This window comes from Balaenoptera acutorostrata, chromosome 14 (genome assembly GCF_949987535.1).
Source record: "Balaenoptera acutorostrata chromosome 14, mBalAcu1.1, whole genome shotgun sequence".
NCBI lineage: Eukaryota > Metazoa > Chordata > Mammalia > Artiodactyla > Balaenopteridae > Balaenoptera > Balaenoptera acutorostrata.
Window position 1 is genome coordinate 14,183,125 of NC_080077.1, and position 22,272 is coordinate 14,205,396.

The 22,272-nt window shown below is 36.8% G+C and overlaps 1 protein-coding gene across 14 annotated transcripts in view; it reads left to right on the forward strand.

The window, feature by feature from the left end:
* SYNE1 (spectrin repeat containing nuclear envelope protein 1) overlaps positions 1 to 22,272 on the forward strand; it is a 463,872-nt gene that overhangs the window by 118,724 nt on the left and 322,876 nt on the right. For 13 of the 14 annotated variants that reach the window (XM_057527516.1, XM_057527518.1, XM_057527519.1 and 10 more), the window contains 6 exons: positions 4,768 to 4,964; positions 7,569 to 7,678; positions 11,385 to 11,435; positions 15,623 to 15,730; positions 18,668 to 18,805; positions 20,087 to 20,251. In XM_057527516.1, coding sequence (XP_057383499.1) covers positions 4,768 to 4,964; positions 7,569 to 7,678; positions 11,385 to 11,435; positions 15,623 to 15,730; positions 18,668 to 18,805; positions 20,087 to 20,251 — 769 coding nt within the window. The remainder of the gene's footprint in view (positions 1 to 4,767; positions 4,965 to 7,568; positions 7,679 to 11,384; positions 11,436 to 15,622; positions 15,731 to 18,667; positions 18,806 to 20,086; positions 20,252 to 22,272) is intronic. The other variant, XM_057527510.1, reaches the window with a different exon arrangement.

A 22,272-nucleotide genomic window follows, 5' to 3' on the forward strand; every position in this document is an offset into this window, starting at 1 on the left:
TTGAAATAAAATCAAATTCAATAATGTTGGAGTTTTCCTGCATAAGTTTTGTTTCACACATGATGTGCAGGGGTCTAATAATAATCGTCATTCCTGCAACTTGTATGTTTGTAACATTGGTGGAAGTTGTATTTTCCTTACCTGTATAAATGTCCAGATTTGTGGACCCAAGGATTTTCCACCTATCAACACCTCAATGAGATCCATTTATTTAACAGCTGCATAAATTGTAGAGATTCAGGGAGATGACCACTTTCTGCCATGAATAGTCTGGAATGAACACATGATTCTGTCATGCTACCACATTGTTGATCATTTTTCTAAAAGCTATTTTACACTCTCCTGGTATTTATTTTTCAAGCAATTTCATACCTGACATGGATAAAATAACTTTAGAATCTGTACCTAGTTCAGTATATGACATGTCTGTAAAATTATAATTTGTGAGACTCTGTAGTATGAAGGTTGATCCTTCTCACAAGACTGAAGATGCCGAAAAAGGATAAAATATCCAGTGAACACCAAATTGTCAGAGTGTATTCAGTTTTCATATAAAATTTCAAAATACTTGAGAAGTAAATCAAAAAACTGTTTCAGTAACACAAGATAGTTAATCCCCCCCTTTTTTTTTTTTTTTTTTTTTTTTTTACCAATTTCATCTACTATCTGTACTGTCAGAAATGAAAGCATGTCTGATAAACATGTCCTTAAAGACATGTCCTATACATGTCCTAGTAAAAGGAAAAGACATGTCCTATAAACATCAATTAAATCTATCTGGTCTATTGTGTCATTTAAAGCTTCTGTTTCCTTATTAATTTTCTGTTTGGATGATCTGTCCATTGGTGTAAGTGAGGTGTTAAAGTCCCCCACTATTATTGTGTTACTGTCGATTTCCTCTTTTATAGCTGTTAGCAGTTGCCTTATGTATTGAGGTGCTCCTATATTGGGTGCATATATATTTATAAATGTTATATCTTCTTCTTGGATTGATCCCTTGATCATTATGTAGTGTCCTTCCTTGTCTTTTGTAACATTCTTTATTTTAAAGTCTATTTTATCTGACATGAGTATCGCTACTCCAGCTTTCTTTTGATTTCCATTTGCATGGAGTATCTTTTTCCATCCCCTCACTTTCAGACTGTATGTGTCCCTAGGTCTGAAGTGGGTCTCTTGTAGACAGCATATATATGGGTCTTGTTTTTGTATCCATTTAGCAAGCCTGTGTCTTTTGGTTGGAGCATTTAATCCATTCAAATTTAAGGTAATTATCTATATGTATGTTCCTATGACCATTTTGTTAATTGTTTTGGGTTTGGTTTTTGTAGGTTCTTTTCTTCTCTTGTGTTTCCCACTTAGAGAAGTTCCTTTAGCATTTGTTGTAGAGCTGGTTTGGTGGTGCTGAATTCTCTTAGCTTTTGCTTCTGTAAAGCTTTTGATTTCTCTGTCGAATCTGAATGAGATCCTTGCCGGGTAGAGTAATCTTGGTTGTAGGTTCTTCCCTTTCATCACTTTCAGTGTATCATGGCACTCCCTTCTGGCTTGTAGAGTTTCTGCTGAGAAATCAGCTGTTAACCTTATGGGAGTTCCCTTGTATGTTATTTGTTGTTTTTCCCTTGCTGCTTTCAATAATTTTTCTTTGTCTTTAATTTTTGCCAATTTGATTACTATGGGTCTCGGCATGTTTCTCCTTGGGTTTATCCTGTATGAGACTCTCTGCGCTTCCTGGAGTTGGGTGGCTACTTTTTTCTCATGTTAGGGAAGTTTTCGGGTATAATATCTTCAAATATTTTCTCGGGTCCTTTCTCTCTCTCTTCTCCTTCTAGGACTCCTATAATGCAAATGTTGGTGCATTTAATGTTGTCCCAGAGGTCTCTTAGTCTGTCTTCATTTCTTTTCATTCTTTTTTCTTTAGTCTGTTCCGCAGCAGTGAATTCCACCATTCTGTCTTCCAGGTCACTTATCCGTTCTTCTGCCTCAGTTATTCTGCTATTGATTCCTTCTAGTGTATTTTTCATTTCTGTTACTGTATTGTTCATCGCTGTTTGTTTGTTCTTTAATTCTTCTAGATCTTTATTAAACATTTCTTGCGTCTTCTCGATCTTTGTCTCTATTCTTTTTCCGAGGTCCAGGATCACCTTCACTATCATTATTCTGAATTCTTTTTCTGGAAGGTTGCCTATCTCCACTTCATTTAGTTGTTTTTCTGGGGTTTTATCTTGTTCCTTCATTTGGTACATAGTCCTCTGCCTTTTCATCTTGTCTATCTTTCTGTGAATGTGGTTTTCATTCTACTGGCTGCAGGATTGTAGTTCTTCATGCTTCTGCTGTCTTCCCTCTGGTGGATGAGGGTATCTAAGAGGCTTGTGCAAGTTTCCTGATGGGAGACACTGGTGGTGGGTAGAGCTGGCTATTGCTCTGGTAGGCAGAGCTCAGTAATACTTTAATCCGCTTGTCTGATGATGGGTGGGGCTGGGTTCCCTCCCTGTTGGTTGTTTGGCCTGAGGCGACCCAACACTGGAGTCTCCCCGGGCTCTTTGGTGGGGCTAATGGTGGACTCTGGGAGGGCTCACGCCAAGGAGTACTTCCCAGAATTTCTGCTGCCAGTGTCCTTGTCCTCATGGTGAGACAGAGCCACCCCCTGCCTCTGCAGGAGACCCTCCAACACTAGCAGGTAGGTCTGGTTCAGTCTCCTATGAGGTCACTGCTCCTTCCCCCGGGATCCTGATATGCACACTACTTTGTATGTGCCCTCCAAGAGTGGAGTCTCTGTTTCCTGTAGTCTTGTAGAAGTCCTGCAGTGAAATCCTGCTAGCCTTCAAAGTCTGATTCTCTAGGAATTCCTCCTCCCATTGCTGGACCCCCAGGTTCGGAAGCCTGATGTGGGGCTCAGAACCTTCACTCCAGTGGTGGACTTCTGTGGTATAAGTGTTCTCCAGTTTGTGAGTCACCCACCGAGCAGTTATGGGATTTGATTTTATTGTGATTGTGCCCCTCCTACCATCTCATTATGGCTTCTCCTTTGTCTTTGGATGTGGGGTGTCTTTTTGGTGAGTTCCAGTGTCTTCCTGTCGATGATTGTTCAGCAGTTAGTTGTGATTCTGGTGTTCTCTCAAGAGGGAGTGAGAGCATATCCTTCTACTCCGCCATCTTGAACGAGTCCCCCACCCACCTCAATTTGTTAAAATGTGATTTGATATATATACACTAATATGTATAAAATAGATAACTAATAAGAACCTGCTGTATAAAAAATAAATAAAATAAAAATTAAAAAAAATTAAAAATGTAAAAAAAATTTAAAAAATAATTTGAGGTGGCATAAAGAGACTGTGAATACAAAAACATTTTAAAATGGGGAACTGTGGGCAAAGGGAAAATATAGGAAGAAAAGTAAGATGAAGCCAGAGGCGAATGTACAAATGAATAGATAATAAGAACATACTGCTTAACCTGGGTGGATATTTGCCAGTGTGTCAGGCATTGGCTGAAAAAATTATATCTGTACCACCAGAGACAGAAACTCTAAAAGAACTAAGAGATGTTGCTGCGATCTTACAAAATTGTTTTTAAAATATTTATTTATGAAGCCAGTGATTAGGTCCAAGGATGTTATTTTTAGCACAATATATTTTATGCAAACTGAGTGTACATTGGTAAAACATGATTTAAAGTAAACCTTAAAGTTTGCAGAGATAAAATGTAAGGGCATTTACCAACTTTTTATATTAATCACGGTATCAGTAAGATATATTGTCTCTTACAGTTTGTGGAAATTTTGAGAATATAGCAGACAAAAAGAATTGAGTGATATTATTTCTGTTTTATTTAGAAACAACTGTAATGAGACTAATTTTCTAAAAAGAAACTACCAGAATATTTATCTACTGAATGTTACCTAATTTATTGATCACCTTTAAAGGCTCTAGACTTAATCAAAAAATGTTGTTCAAAGACATCTTTGCAACTCTTTTTGAAACTGTCTTTATGGTTGATAAGTTACATGTAGAAGAAAATTATTCATTGTGAGCTTGCCTCGCTTCTGTTTTCAACACCAAAATATTGCTACCAACTTGAATCACTTCTTAGTGATCATATCTGGTTTTGAAGTAAATCCACGAAAGAGCAAAGATTTGCCACCAGCACATTGCCCTCAAGGCAATTCTAAAAAAAAGAGTTTAAAAAACAATTTGCTCAAACAGTTTGATGGTAGGGTAAATTAATCTTGTCTGTACTTATGTGGAGTATAGGTTTTTTTGTGACTAATTTAGAGACATGATCACAACCATTTGCATTTTATTCATTCTACAGCATTTGATATAATTCAGCCACATTATATTTGTCTGTTATCATCTGTGCATGTACAACACAGGCTGCTTGTCATTATCATTAGAAATGTGTTAGAGACTTCTTCAAAAAAATACACAATGGTGAATTATTAACAGTTTTGGTGTTTTTAAAATGTTCCCTTTTTTTATTTTGCCAGGTGTTTTTTCTCTCTATTGGTTTCCTTTAAAACTGTGCTTTCAATTGAGTCTTTCAATTACTGAAAACCCTAATATAGAAAACTCTTTAAGTACGGAACCAGAATTTCTACACCTTATCTTGTTACCTGTTAAAAATTTTGCTTTGCTTATTTTTTTCTCAAAACCAGTGTACCGGTATAGCTAACTGCATATCATCCATTGCCGAGGAGGATTGGATTGAGTCTTTGAGGAAGTGTGCATTACCTGTTTAGAAAGTGACATTATCATTATTTTTTTAAAGGCAGAGTGGAATAGAAGTAAAAGACTTCGGGCGGAGTTGGAGAAGTGGAGTGGCCTTTCATTCAGTCATCCATGCTATTCAACCGGAACTAGTGGACTTGGAGAAGGTGAAAGGAAGATCTAACCGGGAAAACCTGGAGGAGGCTTTCACTATTGCTGAAACGGAGCTGGGAATCCCAAGACTCCTAGACCCCGAAGGCACGTTGAGCGACTGCTGGCTCTTGTATCCCTCAACTCAGTAGGGTTATATATCTTAAACCCAGATATTATAGATGCCTTCTGAGAGGTCAGAAAACTTTGAAAAGTGGGAAGGAATAGTATCTTCCTGCATCAGTTTTCTTTTGGAAAAATATTTGCCACTATACACGGGAGCAAAATATAGCTGGTTGCTCCTAACAGCCCTCTGACATGGGTGGTACCAGCCAGGGGAACTGTACTTACTCAATGTACCTAAGGATGGAATGAAAGTTTTACAAGTGAGTGTACTGCGAGGAGGAGGAGTATCACAGAATCCGGAAGAATAAAAAATTGTTAGTAATCTCAGAGCGTATCTTTAAAATGTCAGTCATTAGAAACTTAGAAGTGTTGATAACTACCCAGTATTTAGGTGTCAATCAGGCAAACTACCCAAGTGATTGACCTAATATCTTTCACTAGAATTTCTTGGCAACTTTTTGGTAAGGCTGTGAATTTTAAGACTTTCTGGAAATGGAGTTAACTCTGTCAAGCCTTCAAAAGGCAATTTTGATGCCTTTAATAAACTTCTAGTTGTTTGTTAAATTGAAATAAAAGGGTCAAAGTGAATTTTCCAAAAGTCCCAGATAATTTCTTATTTGGCTTGGTAATTATGGAAATTTCCATTAATGAATGCAAAAATATAGATACAGTGAAAGCAAGTTATTTTTTTAATATTTTATTTTATTTATTTATTTATTTATTTATTTGGCTGCGTCGGGTCTTCATTGTGGCACCTGGGCTTCTCTCTAGTTGTGGCGCGAGGGCTACAGAGCGTGTGAGCTCAGTAGTTGCAGTGCAGGCTTAGTTGCCCTGTGGCATGTGGGATCTTAGTTCCCCAACCAGGGATCAAACCTGCGTCCCCTGCATTGGAAGGTGGATTCTTTACCACTGGACCACCAGGGAAGTCCCGCAAGTTATTTTTAAAGATGAGATTTCAGAATGAACGTTTCTAGCTCTAAAACAGTGTCTACCTGCTTGGCTTCCTCTGAGATGATGGCAGCATGGCGATCCCTTGCCATTTTAGGGAACTGTGGTGCCCGCCCCCGCTCCAGTCTCACTAGGGGAGCCAAGGACTTTCCACCTTGTGTCTTCACACACACACACAAAAACCCAGTAGTATCCAGGACACTACTCAGCTCAAAGGGAAAGACGCACAAATATCACAGCCCTCAACTTCAGAGAATGCATCAGAGCTGAAATTTTTTCCTAGAGTAGGATAGGAGGAGGATATGAATGGTTCTTTCATATCCACCAGACAGAGGATCTTAATATTTTCTTTGATCATCAGAAATTGAGTTTGCCCAAATGCAAGGCTATCCCACATATAAAGTGATTATTTTCCTAATGAGAACTTCCCCTTCAAATAGTTTTTAGACAATTTGAACATATAAACTCTTAGGAATACAGATTAAATAGACCAATATCTATTGTAACAATTGTTTTATGATTTAGTCCCATGTGTATTTAAAAACATATACTATATTAAGTCATGTATTAAATGTTGTTTTTCTTTCCACTTTCACTCTTCATGAAAGTTTTACTCTTCACATGCATTCTCCACATCAGTGATCTTATCATTTCTAAAATCACCTCTGAGTCATCTCGTGAATTCCAGAATACATTATCTTTAAGTCTTTTAAGAGTTGTACCACTTCTTAAATCCTACATTGATGGTCGCTAGAAATTATATTTCAAATCACAAGAAACAATACAAAATATTAGGGCAGTTTTATATTTTGATTTTCATGGTTTTTGTTCTGTTTTTTTTTTTTTTCTCTACTGGTGCAGATATTGTATTTCTAATCTCCAAATGTAACCCCATATTCCATTGCCTTTAAAAGGGATGTTTAAGACTTGTTGAAAACATTCAACACTTTTTATGTATCCAGTCTTACCCTGATTCTATAATTACTAAATTCATATAAATATCTTTCCTAGATTTTTGCTGATTTAATTAGGTAAACATCTATATACTTTAAAATGATAGTGATTGAGATCTTTTCAGGCTCTGTTTCACTCAAAGAGTACTTGATTGTTCAAAGTACAGTGACTTAGACGGAAGGCTCCACAATGGAGAAGCTGCGTAAGGACTTGGACATAAGGCATCTCTCTCTTTTCTAAAATAAATTGATATTTGGCCATATGTAGTATACAGACTATGTAGTCACTTGTCACTCAGTGCCACATCTGTTAGCATGTTTTACTACTCATCTACCCCAATTCTGAAATGTACATATTATTTGTATTTTAGTAACTAGACAGAATGTAGGAATAACTATATATATCTCACATTTCTGATGAGTGTAGAGATTATTTAAATGAAACACGTACTACTTTCCTAAAAGCTCTTGGTTAAAATATGTCATCTTTCTGAGTCGTAAAATTTCCCCCATGGATTATCCAGACTAAATTGGTATTTCCTCTCCCCATCTCTAAGTAGTATTCTCTTTTTCTTTTGCATTTAGGACAGTGTCTTTTGTTGTATTCTCTAGATTTCAAAGTTTGTATTATTAAAATCTTTTTAATGCTAATTAATTTATTCACATTTGGGTTTGGTTTTTCCAGATGTTGATGTGGATAAACCAGATGAGAAGTCTATTATGACCTACATAGCCCAGTTTCTGAAACATTATCCCGACGTTCACAGTACAGGCACTGATGGGCAAGAGAATGATGTAAGTGTTTGTTTTTCTTTGAGTGCTGATAATACACTCAATGGTAGTGACTTGGATTTTTAATATGCTGTTTTCAAAAAGGTAAACTGGAATGCATTTTAATATGAGAGCAACTGAGTAAAGACTGATATCACCAACTGGGGAGGAGATTAGAGGGAAAGATTTCTCTGATTTGTATGTTGGATATAGCAGAGAAAGCATTATTAATAATAAATACTGAACATATGATAGTGAGGGATTAAAATCTAGGAAAGATAGGGAATTCCCTGGTGGTGCAGTGGTTAGGACTCCACACTTTCATTGCCGACGGCACAGGTTCAATCTCTGGTCGGGGAACCAAGATCCCCCAAACAGCATGGCATGGCAAATAAAATGAAATGAAATGAAATGAAATGAAATAAAATAGTAGAGTAGAATAAAGTAAAGTAGCAGTGTTGGGAAACTTTATTGTAGCAATTTGACGATTGAATTAATTTTATATCCATCATATTACTTATGCATTTAGATCCTGAGTTCCCTTCTTCTGTTCAGTCTGATAAAATCTAATTTTGACTTTTAGATTTATAAGTTGCTACTCATTGCAAACATGTAATTAAGGCAAACTTATGAAAGTTCTAATTATTTACTGTGTTTAGATTTTCAGCCTCTCAATAGTTTAAATAACATTTACATTTTTCATACTGCTCAAATGATATATGTTTGTTGTCATAAATAAACAAAAACAAAAGTTGGGAGAAAAAGAAAAAGAAAATTACCTGTACTTGACCTTCTGCAGAGAATCTATTCTTTTTTTTTTTTTTTTTGAAGGAGAATGTTTCTTTTTTTTTTTTAATATCTTCTTTTTGCTGGCTTGATTTTTCATCTCTTTTTTTTTTTAATTAATTTTTATTTTTTTATTTTTTTTTGGCTGTGTTGGGTCTTCATTTCTGTGCGAGGGCTTTCTCTAGTCGTGGCAAGCGGGGGCCACTCTTCATCGCGGTGCGCGGGACTCTCACTATCGTGGCGTCTCCTGTTGCGGAGCACAGGCTCCAGATGCGCAGGCTCAGTAGTTGTGGCTCACGGGCCCAGCCGCTCCGCAGCATGTGGGATCCTCCCAGACCAGGGCTCGAACCCGTGTCCCCTGCACTAGCAGGCAGACTCTCAACCACTGCGCCACCAGGGAAGCCCCAGATAATCTATTCTAAAAAAATTAATACTTTGGTGTGAGTTCCATGTGTGTACACATAAAATATTTTAACAAAAATATTGATAGAATTGTAATATATATACAATTTTATAATTTTCTGTTTTCTGTTAACATCATACAAAACCCTTCTCATGCCATTCTTTCTAGAACATCATATAGATGTACAGTAATTTATTTACCCAATATTAATTGTTGAAAATTTCTGATTTTTTGCTGTTATAAAAAAATACTTCTATGAACAATTTTGTAATAAGCATTGTTTTACAGTTCTTTCTTAGAAGAGAAATTCCTAGACTAAAGGGCATATGGATTTTTAATGCTTTTGAAATGATTTTTTCAAATCCTCCTGTAGAAAGATCTCCCATTTTACAGTCCAGCCAGCACACCAGAATGCCTACATTCTGTCTTGAACAACAATGGATATTATTCTCCTATTTTTTAAAAGTACTGTAGTATTGTTTAGTTTTGATTTTGTTTTGTTGTTTTGGTTTTGGGTTTTTTTCGGGGGTTTGTGTTTTTTTTTTTAGAGGGACGTGGATTTACTACTGAATTTAAAATTAATTATTAGGCAAAATGACATCAGGGAAGAATTATAAATGGAATTTTCAAGACATGTTAAAAACAATCTCTCTGTCTTTACTGTTGAGGTCTCAACTAACGTTTTCAGAGAGGTTTGAGATTATAATGAAGAGAAACAAGAAAAACAAAAAGCAAAGTGTACTATGTGTCTTAGAAACGGATCTAAGGAAGGAAAAGGTCAGGGGAACATAAACCAAAGTTTTCAAGTCGGAAAACGTTTTGCACTAATAGAAATCTTCGTAAAAGAATTAAGCAAAACAGCGGTAACTGGTGTTTCCTAGGTCACTTGGATGAAGTTAAGGTGGCATTTGGTAGAACTATGTTAGTTATTTAAAAAACTATGGTTTCAAGAAACTTTTTTTTTGTTCCTTGCCAGGCTTCAGGCACAAATGTTGATCACCAGAGTGACTTATTCTATAGTTAGAAAAATAATGTTCCTAAGGAGCACCACTGAAAGCGAAAGATTCTCTGTGCAAATTGCAGTGTGGACTGAGTCGTGTGCTTGGGATTCATTTGGGGTTTTCTGGGTTTTGAGAATATAATTGGGCATGGGCAGTGCTCTGTGAATAAGAAACTCTTTAAGGAGGTGTATTAGACTTACCTCATACAGCATAGAGAATATCAGCTTTGCACCTGATTGTCATATCTCAAGTTCTTATGTTACCCAATTGGATTTACTTCTGAGCTGATTTCTAAGCTTGTACTCTTAATTTCTCTGACATTAATCATCTCTCCAGATGAGTAAACACGGTGGCTGGTAATGTCTGAGAAATAACAGGAGATACTTCTGTTAATGCTCATGAGCAAGGATTTAATGCAAAAATCCTCAGAGATTTGAAGCACACTCCTGCTTTAAACTTGTTAATATACTATACTAAAGAACTTTATTATTAAGAAACTAATCTCATTCTCTAGAAGATAAATTCTGATTTTTCTTTTAAAAAATAAGCTTTACTCTTTTTTTTAATGAGGCATTTGTAATGTAGGGTATGAGCATCTAAAAATGAATATTTTGAGTAGAATAAAAAGAATTTTTTTAATTTTTTATGATGTAGGGCTTATGTTTGTTTAATGCAGCTAAATGGCCACCTAATTCTGTCTAATGAACCTTTAAGATTTTATACACTATACATATTAGGTTTGGTGTCAGCACCTAGAAATCCTCATTATTTGTCTACTCAGATTTTATTAAATGGTTCTTTTAATTCATTTTTAAAAAATATTGGCATCAACATGTCTACCAGGCTTTCATTTTTTGGTGTATTTGATTTTCATATCCCTTTTATGAATTTACTTAAATTAGATATTACGTAGATACTATTTTAAGTCAAATTTTCTTATTGGAAATAGACATTGCTATGCCTTTCTTACTTCATCCATTAAAACTGATAAAGGAACTTTTTCCCTAAAGGTAGTCCTTGGATAATTAGCACACAATTGTAAATAAATAAAATAGGCATGTTGGCTTATCTCTCTCATCTATTAAACTTTCAGTTATTTATTCACTCATTACTTCCCCCATAGCAACAAATTTTACTGACTGCTTTCAGAAGCACAGCACAGTCTTAATTGTATAGGAATACAGAGATGCATATTATGACAGTATTTATAGAGAAAAATATGAATCCATATACCTTTTCTTTACATTGTTCTCCTTTCAAAATGTTTACTACTTCAAGACATATGTATAATATATATATAGCCACATATGACTATTACAAATTAAAACAAAAACATCAAATGCTACAATACTACACTGCCTTATTTGATTCAAACATTTTGATACTTTCAAAAGTTGTGAAAACATCTTAAAATAATTATACCCTTAAAATTATTGTCTATTTATTTATAGACAGATGCCTCGCCATTTTTCTTGTTTCCTATATAATTTTTTCCATGATTTATATTATTTTTCTATATATTATCTTTTCATATTGTTAGGAAATACTTCCAGGTTTCCCATCTTTTGCAAATTCTATCCAAATTCTTAAGGTAAGATTTAAGTAATCTTGAATTAGTGACCTCTTTCAAACATTCTGCATTCTGTAGCTTGTTAGCCATTCTTTTGCATGTATTTGTCTTTATATACACATTTATTTTAACACCTTAATTCTGTTATTTCCTTTTCCTTTCTAGTAGAACAAATGACATATGTGTTATTAAATGTTAGTTGCAGTCTAAGCCACTCCCATGGACTTCCTCACTAATCTTTAAATATAAGATGACATTAATTTCTTTTTAACAATACTTAATAGCACTAATAAAAGGAAAAATTAAAATAACTACAGTTTCTTTATATGTGACGTGGAAAATTAAAATAAAGTTAAAGATTTATTTTTGTACTTTAAAATATTAAGCAGGAAATAATTGAAAAAGGTAAGTGTTCAATTAGTTTGTAATCCTGAGTTTCGTCAGATCTCTTCTGCACAATGTTGAGTTGTATGGTTTAGTAAAGTTCATGGCACATGTTGAGTGCTCAAAAAAATATTTGTGGAATTCATGATTAAGAATTTTTTCCCATTTCCAAGTTATCCTCTTTTTCAGTTGTTTCATCTTTCTTTATATTCCATCTAGGCCTGAAGTTAAGACTCTATCAACACAATAGACTTTATGCCAACATGGGAATAAAAAGCTAGAAGTAATTAATTTCATATCAAATGTTGAGTTAATTTTTCTCTCATATTTCATGAAACATGAGTTTATGTATATATAAATATGCTATAAAACATATAATGTGTATGTTTGAGTGAGCGAGAGAGAGAGAGAGAAAGAAAGAAAGAAAGAAAAGTAGTGAGAATGCTGACTGACACTTTAGCCGCTTGGCATTCAGATAGTCTCTGTAGGCAAATAGTCGCCTATGTCTTTCACAGTACATGTGAAAGTTACCAGTTGAAGAAAAGCCACTTTGGACTTCCCTGGTGGCACAGTGGTTAAGAATCCGCCTGCCAATGCAGGGGACACGGGTTCGAGCCCTGGTCCGGGAAGATCCCACATGCTGCAGAGCTACTAAGCCTGTGCACCACAACTACTGAGCCTGCGCTCTACAGCCCGTGAGCCACAACTACTGAGCCCGCGTGCCACAACTACTGAAGTCCGTGCGCCTAGAGCCCGTGCTCCACAAGAGAAGCCACTGCAATGAGAGGCCCGTGCACCGCAATGAAGAGCAGCCTCCACTCACTGCAACTAGAGAAAGCCTGTGCGCAGCAACGAAGACCCAACACAGCCAAAAATAAATAAATAAAATTTAAAAAAAGAAAGAAAAAAAAAAAGAAAAGCCACTACACTAAATGGGTTTTGGGAACTTAAATATTATTTTATGCTTCATTTTCGTCTTAAAAAGGAGAATGTTGAGTGTGTAAATAGCTACATCCTTTTTAATCTTATTGCACTTCCCCACCACTAGAAAAAGTCATTTACTGAATGTACTCTAATGAAGCTGTTTTTAAGAACATAATCCTTTTCTCTCCGATGACTCTGTGAAATAATTTCAATCGGTGAAGAAAAGGTGATGATAGCCTCCTGTCTTTGGAGGTTCACAGTGAAGTCCCATACTCACTTTGGTGGGCCTCACTTAGTGGTCACGTTGACCTCAGGTCCCTTGGAGGTAGACCAAGAGCATTGAGTTCCTCTGAGCTCATATGTCATTAGTGCTTCAACCGATAATAAAACATGTGCCGTGACCCCGTTCACCTCTTCATTCAAAAGAGACAGCATGGGAAGGGCTGAGGCTTTGGAGTCTTGGGCTCCTGTTGCATATCTTTCTCTAATTAACTATGTTACCAATCAATCGTATATTCACAATTATTTATTGATACCAGGTGCCAGACACTGTGTTAGGCGGGAGAAGGAAAAATACATAAGGGGTTTGGAATGCAGGGGGGAAAAAGAGACAAAGAGTGGACAATAAAATACAGCGCGGGGGCGGGCTCGTGCGCGGGAGTCCATGTGGACGCCGGTGCGGGACGGAGCAGCGCGGGGCCGCCCTGGTGGAGCTGCAGTAGCTCCGGGTACAGGAGGCGGTGGACTAAATGAAGAAGAGTCTGGAGAGAGACAACATCTGGAAGATGCAGGGCCTCACGTTCCGGTGCAGCGCCGGCCGTTGTGAGGACAGCCAGGCGTCCGTGCAGCAAGTGCCCCAGTGCATTGAGCGCTGCCGTGCGCCTCTGGCTCACCACTTGTGGTCGCACCACTTTTGCGACATGCGTTGCTCTTGCCCTAGTTCTGGCACCTTATCGTTTTATTAAGGACCTTGTTGTGTTTTTACCAACTTATTACTTGAAATGATAATACGGCCTGTTTGCTGTTTCAAGACTGTGATATATTTTCCTAGTGGTTTGGTTTTAAAAATAAGTAAGACTTAATTTTTCTTCCAAAAAAAAAAAATACAGTGCATTTTGGGGGAATACTTGAATATTTGAATATTACTGGGGGAATATCAGGTTGTTACAAGATTGTAGAAAAATGTTCTCAAAATGTGGTCCCTAGACCAGCAGGCAGCATCAGATTCACCTGGAAATTTGTTAGAAATACACATTCTCAGCCTCCACCCTAGATAGACTGAGCCAGAAAGCCTGAGGGTGGTACCCAATAATCTGTTTCACAAGCCCTCCAGGTGATTCTAGTGTCCACTAAAGTTTGAGGACCACTGGTGGAAGAGAAACTCACAACTGAGACTTGTGGGGCAGAAAAAGCTTTCCGGAGAAGGGTGTGCCTGAGCTGAGATCTGAGCAAGGCATTATCCAGGGGAAATTGTTCCAGGCAGAAGAGGGTTGTCTTTGTAACACCAGGAAGTGAGAGAGGACACAGATCATGATAGCACGTGTGCCAACCTCTGCCCTGGGCTTTTCTTCAATCGGTGACGTTCACATGCATTCAAAGACACAGGCGACTCTTTGCCTATAGAGACCATCTAAATGTCAAGCAGCTGAACTGTCAGCCTTCTCACTACTTTTCTTTCTTTCTTTCTCTCTCTCGCGCTCACTCAAACATACACATTATACGTTTTGTAGCATATTTATATATACATAAACTCATGCTTCATGAAGCATGAGATAAAAATTAACTCAACATTTGATATGAAATTAGTTACTCCTAATTTTTTATTCCAGTATCGGCATAAAGTCTATTGTGTTGATAGATCCCTTAACTTCAGGCCTAGATGGAATATAAAGAAAGATGAAAAAACTGAAGTACAGGATTCAAAAAAGAAAAAAAAAATATTGTGGCCAAACTCACAGAGCTAACACAGGTCAGAACAAGAATTTGAAACCAGCTTTACCTGCCTCCATAGCCAGAATTCTTTCTTCTGTGCCACTTCACCTGTCAGCAGACAGTCATTTCATCTGGGCCACAGGGCTGTGATCATCAGATGAGATGCTGTAGTCGAAAGCTATTTGTAAGTGCCAAAAAATCATGTTAAATATGTTTGTGATCACTTTGGCCTTCTTACCAGATATGAAGTCTCGATGAAAATTTAGGATATTTTCACTAAATCAATGCTAGAAATACTCCTGTTATTTGTGGAAGCAAGTATGTAACTGTCCAACTTTTTTTCATTTTTGAGATGTGAGTGGTAGCTTGTATGCATTCATTCAGCAGATAATTTGATAAATTATCTGATAGGTTCCATGTTGCTGGAGTCTGGGAATACCATATTGAGCAAGATAAATGTGCTTTCTGTCCTCATGGAGCTTATGTTATACTAGTGGATAATGTTTTTAAAAATAATACACACTAGTAATCCAATATTACTGTGACTGTAGCTCCTCGAATTCAGTCAAAATTAATCTGATCCAGAACAGTCCTCTGTGTTACCAACGGCCTTATGTTAAGAAGCAGCTACAGGCCTGTTTCCACTCGCATTTCAGCCATTGCTTTTTCTGAGCATTTTTGTACTTACATATTTCTTCTTGAGCACATTTTCTTAATTAAATAAATGTTTCTTGAGAAGAACAATGGAGGTAGGTAATTTCAGTATTCAGCACAATAATTAAGATTTTTTTTTTTAGAATCTTTGTTTCTTATTCTCCAAAAGAGGTGAGGGCAGGGAGAAAGAAAATTTTTCAGAGACATTTGGAACTTATTAAATATTCAGTGTATTCTAGGATCAGGCAAGTATTAATCAGCAATTAAGTAAATGCACAGATACTAATACAATTGTAATGTCTGCTGGTTTCTAGAGAGAAGACAGGCTAATTTTGAAGGAAACAAAAGCTTGGATAGAACAATTTGAAAGAGATTTGACAAGGGCACAGATGACAGAATCAAATTTGCAGGATAAATATCAGGTAATGTATGGAAAACAGATTTCAATTTTTTTAAAAGCCTTTCATGAGTAGGATTCATACTTGTCATTTAATCTATGTTTAATCTTTCAAATGATATTAATGAGAAATGTCTTTAAAGAAATAATATACATTATCTTGTTTACATATAATTTAATAATTGTATTTCTATATAAATAGATAGTTTTAAAAATTTAGTACATTTATATATTGTGATGTGATTGCCATTGTAGCAATAATTAGCACCTCTATCATGTTACATAATTATCATTTCTTTTTAGTGGTTGAGATGCTTAAGTTCTACTGTCTTAGCAAGTTTGATGATTATAATACAGTATTATTGTCTATATTCAGTGTACTGTGCATTTGATATCTAGGACTTATTTACTACTCGTTTGAAGTTTGTATACTTAAATATCCGTCCTATTCCCCTCTACCCCCAGTCCCCTGATAACCAGCATTTTGCTCTCTGTTTTTATGAGTTTGACTTTTTTAGATTCCATGTATAAGTGATATTATACAGCGTTTGTATTTCTCTGTCTGCCTTATCTCACTTAGTATAATGTCCTCAAGTTTCATCCACGTTGTCACAAATGGTAGGAGGTCCTTCTTCCTCATGGCTGAATAACATTCCGGGTATATATACACCACATCATCTTTACCCGTTCATCCATTAATGGGCACTTAGGTTGTTTCCATATCTTGGCTATTGTGATAATGCTGCAATAAACATGGAGTGCATATATCTCTTCGATAACCTGTTTTCATTTCCTTTGGGTATACACCCAGATATGGAGTTGGTAGTTTTAAATTGTACGTATCTGCACTATATAGAGTTGTGAGGCTTCATGACTTTCCGAGAACTCAGTCATGTAGATGACCCAAAACACACACATTTAATTGCTGTTTTTGTACAACTCATGATCTTACAGATGTTACCTAACAAAAAATTCCAAAAAATGACTTCAGTGCCAAGTTGAAAATTACTGTAGAATAAACTGAATCAAATAAAAAATTGCAACATGACTATTTGGAGTGGGCCCGTTAATGAGATCAGTTTCTCCTGCCACCTGCTTCCTTCAACACTATTGCATTCACATTGCAGCCAGTGTTATTATTGCTGTGGTGGTTCTTCTTTCTCCCAGTCTCATTACACTATCATTAATTGTATTTCAGCTTCCAATTTCCACTTCCAGAGTTTTTTCCATTAAATTGTGACTTAACTCTGTGTAGCATTGACATTTTCTCCTACTTAAAATATCATTGCATTTTAGTGGCAAAACTATAGTATATTCTAATATACATTATGTTTTGATCATTTTTGCTACAAAAAAAGGTGTGCGTGATATAAGAGATGCGAAGTGGCAGATGATAAAAGATTTAACTGTTAGAGTTAGTGTGTGATTTTATATAATCCTCTGTGTAAAGCGTGCCTGAATTCAGATTGATGATGCCATCAGTATTATATTTGATGGACTTGGCAATGCAATAAATTCCGTATGTGATTATATGTTTGTACTTTTTGCTGTGAAACATAATGTAATTTTTTCCCCAAAAAAGATAATTTTCTGGGATGAGCTCCATTAAAATGATTAAATCAGTAAATTGAGACTATAATGCAAGAACAGAGTGAATGTACTTATTTAGTCCATTAGCGAGTTTTAGTCTTAGCATAAATTATCAAAAAATAAATTCCAAGTTATAAAGTTACTGGTTATACAGATGTTAATTTATAAGATGAAAACGAAGGATTAGAAAAGTATAAATCAGAAACATTCCTTTCAGGCCAAAGATGATCACAAGTCTCTTAAAATAGGGTTAGACAGCAGAGGGAATGTTTTCTTTCATTTGTGTGTTTATTATGTAATCAAAATCTTCTGTTTCTACTTATCAATTAATAGTGTATTTTCCAGTTTTTCCATATATAGAATTCTGTAGAACAAAATTGAAGACTGATTTTATGTTTTGGTATTTTAAAATTACATTAAGTTAGAGGGAATGGAAGGTAAAATTTGTGGGAAGATATTTATTCACCATCTCCCCCAAGTGTTCGTTATGTGAATTTACATGTTTGTTTACTCAGTGACTTAAGAAATTCTTTCAAATGTTATCTGTTAGATTCTGCAGGGCTATTCTCATGTTCTTTAATATAATTGCACATTGAGTGGCATTTTCAATTCATATTTGGACTTGGAGACATATTTTAGGATGTGTTAATTGAACATAAAATGTAGGACTTTCATTAAAATCACTACTTTCTGAGGTTAGTATTAGACTTACAGTTAAGTCTACATATTACGAATTTATGTTAACCATACTGTGACAAAAGAAAGATATAATACTTAATATTTTAACACCATAAAATTAAAGCAAAGGATTATTACCTAAGTGATGTCCCCTAAAGTAAACCTCTTTATACAGACTTACTTAAACACAAATTAAGATATTGTTAATTCTGTATTATTTTGATATATGCAATTTCTATTTGTAAATTGTTTGGTGCTTTAAAGGAAAGCAACTATTTTGATTATTAATATAGATTTATACTCCTGTTGATTATTATTTCCTGATGAGTAGGGACTGGCTTGTAGGTTATTTAACTAGGAATGAGAAATCCTAGGCTTTAGTCCTGACTCTACTACTTGTCTTTGCCAGGTCACCTCTGGGCGTGGTAGTAATAACGGGGCTTGTCTAGGCTGTAGGGCGATGGGGAGCCAGAGAAGATAATATGTACAGAGCACTTAGCATGGTGCCAGGCTCATCATCATCCGGGCTTGATGAACGCTAGCGGCTTTCAGCATCACGACTGCCATTATTATTATCAACAACATCTATTGAACGTTATCCAAATATAAAGGATTGTTATTTAGGAAATGTGGTTTCCTTTGCTTTTGCCTTTTTTGACTAACTGCCATGTTGTTGCTGTTCTTCCTCTTTTAGTCATTTAAGCACTTCAGAGTTCAATATGAAATGAAAAGGAAACAGATTGAACACTTGATACAACCATTACACAGAGATGGTAAATTGTCACTTGACCAAGCGTTGGTGAAACAGTCCTGGGATAGAGTGTCCTCTAGGGTAAGTTCTCCAACGATTCATTTCATTAGACTCATATGATTTAGTCAAAGATATTTTCTGTCATCTCTTTCTTCAAAATGATGTTACATCAGGTCCTCCTATCTCTGTCTGAGGTGGGAAGGTTTACCTGTGGGATAGACTTTGTCCACTTGTCAAGTTTTCCTTTCAGTTAGCGGAAGTGCTTGTTTAACAACTCTTTCCTGCTTTGCCTGCCCTAAGTGTGATATCACCATTGACCAGATGACACACTGAAATCCTGAAAGACCACCTGGGTTACTTCTCACTTTGCACAGTTTCATCCTGCGTTGTTTAGAAGAGGTGACTCCCCAGGAATGGGGCCCCAACAGCTTCTCCAAATTCCATCATCAGATTTCATCAACAGCTAATCATCTTCCTATATTCACATTTATTTTTATATTCTTTAGTTTAAGCTTATCTTCTTATCTGGTCATGAACTTGAAGGAAAATTGCTCTGTAACTTTCATATTAATATTTTGCAAACTTAAAGACCAAGATTTCAAAACCTCTGAAACTTCTGTCACTCATGGGAATATTTGCCTCGTACTCACCCTATTTTCTTCATTTTCATAATCTAACTTTTCCCATTAAACTCTATCAAAGAATAGATTAGATCTCAGGCACCCCAACCCACCCCACCTCTCATTGCAATAAGCTAGGAAACAGTACTTGAGAATTGGATGAAGTGGAAGAAATGACAAGATGGTCAGAGAATTATATTATTATAGTAAGAATCGTGAATACTCATTTTCCTCCAGAGATGTCTAGACAACCCTGATTTTTCTGGACCTGTTTTCATCATAGGGAAGGTTTTAAAGAATACACATCAGCAGGTGTATAATTGCTGCATCTTTGAGCACGTCAGCAAAGCCAGTCCATTCCCTTTCAGCAAAAGCCAGTCTGAAAATCAGTGGGCACTTTATGCTATTCCTTATAAGGAGAAAATTGCCTAATCTCCCAATAATATCCTTCCATGTCTAAGATGTATTTTAAGTTTCCTCAAAACTTGCTTCGAAGTGTCATTTTCTCCCCATTTAAGTTAATAATTTTGGGTTAATGTAATAAATATCAAATAGGAAAATATCTGTGTTCTGAACTTCTCAAAGCATCAGATTCAGAACACAGATACTTTCTTACTTGATATTTATTACATTAACCCAAAATTATTAACTTCAAGCATTTTGTAGGCTTTAAAATCATTTGGGGGAATTTTAGGAATTGTCTTCTGTGTTAAGATACTGTCTTTCTACTTTTGTATTTCAGCTCTTTGATTGGCATATACAACTTGATAAGTCTCTTCCTGCACCCCTGGGCACCATAGGGGCCTGGTTATATAGAGCAGAGGTGGCCCTGAGAGAGGAAGTAACCATTCAGCAAGTTCATGAGGAAACGGCCAACACAATACAACGGAAACGTGAGCAGCACAAGGTAAACTTTCTGGCTGGAAAACCTTCCAGCGTAACAGTTCTAGTGTGTTACTGAATCAGGTTTGCTTGCCTGTTGCTCAGCAAGCCAAAGGCTGAGACACCGAGGTTGGCAGCAGAGAAAGGGTTTATTCACAAGGCAGTCCAGTGAGGATATGGGAGAACAAATCTGAGACCCACCTCCCTGAAGGTAAGGGGCTCTCATTATTTATGAGATAAAGCTGAGGCGTGGGGCACCTAGGGAAAGGTAATTAGAGATAAGAAAAAGGTGAGGTGATCCTGGTTCTGTGCAGATGCAGCTAAGCTACAGGCTTCTTCATGGGATGTATGTTCAGAAAATGGTGGCGTTAGCGTGACCAGAGGGTGGAGTTTTGGGCCCTCTGATGTCAAAAGGCCACCACTCAACGCATGCCCAGATGGAGGGTCGGTGGACCTAGCCAGTCTTAACCGGCTGGAGCTCAAACTGGACACAGCTGACTCCAAGTTCCTAAATTCACCTTGGCCAACATCTTATTGTTTAGGCTGTGTGACCCTTGGAGCACATGCAAGCTTTTATTAAAGCAAGCCTGATCAGTGAAGACGGGTTACAGTTTATTATTTATTAATGGCTAACTGATAACTATCCTCGTTTCACTAGTATGGTCTGGAACTTGCACTGAATCAGGCCTCCCAGGTATCCGTTCATACTGGTTCAGAGATGTCACATTTTCTTAGAAGTTCTCTGATCTGCACTTCCCTTTTCTGTACATGTTAACGGCAATTCCAGTAGACTCATTACCTGAGGTATTTTCCAAGAGCTCTGTGATGTTTTTTTATCTGCAGTTACCTTTGTTATTTCTCTTGCTATTTGTTATCTTTGAAAAGATAAGGCAAAAGACAGTGCGAATTTACATAATAACGTGATTGGCCTAGGCTCCAGACCGCATTCCTGCCTCCATTCTCAAAAGGAGGCAAACCAAGTCACCGAGTTGTCGTGTCCTGGTGCTAAAGGAGTGGGGTCAGGGTGGGAGTTAATAGTGGCCTTAGAAAGGGGTGGGATTAGGCCTGGCTGGTCTCTTAGTCATTTGCGACTCTATTTAGCTCATTGCATGGTTTGCTGTGCTCAGCGTAAGTTCTAATACGCTTCCTCCGCGTTTTGTGATAGTACAGACCTAGCTCAAAATGCTGTTTTTCGTTGTCTCATTAATGCAACCCTGCATTTTGTGCAGTTGAATTTGTGTACCTCATTTATTGTGTCATGAAGGGGGTTTACTCTGTATGTGGAAAATAAACAGACAACCAGGTCTCACTTTGTCCTACACTCCTGGTTAAACATAACCCTGGTTAAAGCCAATTCTCTGCCTAGTTCCTGCCCACACTCAGGCAGTTGACTGTGGCTAGAGAAAAACACACCCCCAGTCACGATGACTAACCCAAGTGGGTCCTTAATGCTCCCTGGCACTCCAAAGGCATTTTTGGACTCTATTCCCTCTGCATTTCTGGGACAACTATTTTATACCTTGTCTCCTTAAACCTTCCACACCTCCTCCCTCATCCTTACTCTTAGCTGATGACACTGCTTCCTATTTCTCTGAGAAAATAGAAGCAATCAAAAAAGAATTTCCGCAAGCTCCCACGACCACATCAACCCACCTACGAGCATTTGTGCCCGAATACTCCGTCTCCTCTTCTGTTACTATGGATGAACCATCTGTGCTTCGAGCTAAGGCCAGCCCCTCCACATGTGCGCTGGATCCCATCCTCCCTGCTCTTTTCCAAAAGATAATTCCTGTAGTTCTTTGCTTCTTTATTTTTTTTTCTCTCTCTCTCTGCTGGATTTTTCCCACCCACATAAAATATACCATTATTATTCTCATCTTTAAAAAGCCTCTTTCTTAACCCTACCTCCCTTTTCAGCTACTGTCCTCTTTTTTTTTTTTTTTTCCTTCCTTTTACAGTGAAGCTCTTTGAAAGAATTGTCTTAGATCTCATTTTGGCTTCATAGTTCTCTTCTCCCATTCTTTCTAGAACCCATTCCAACCACAT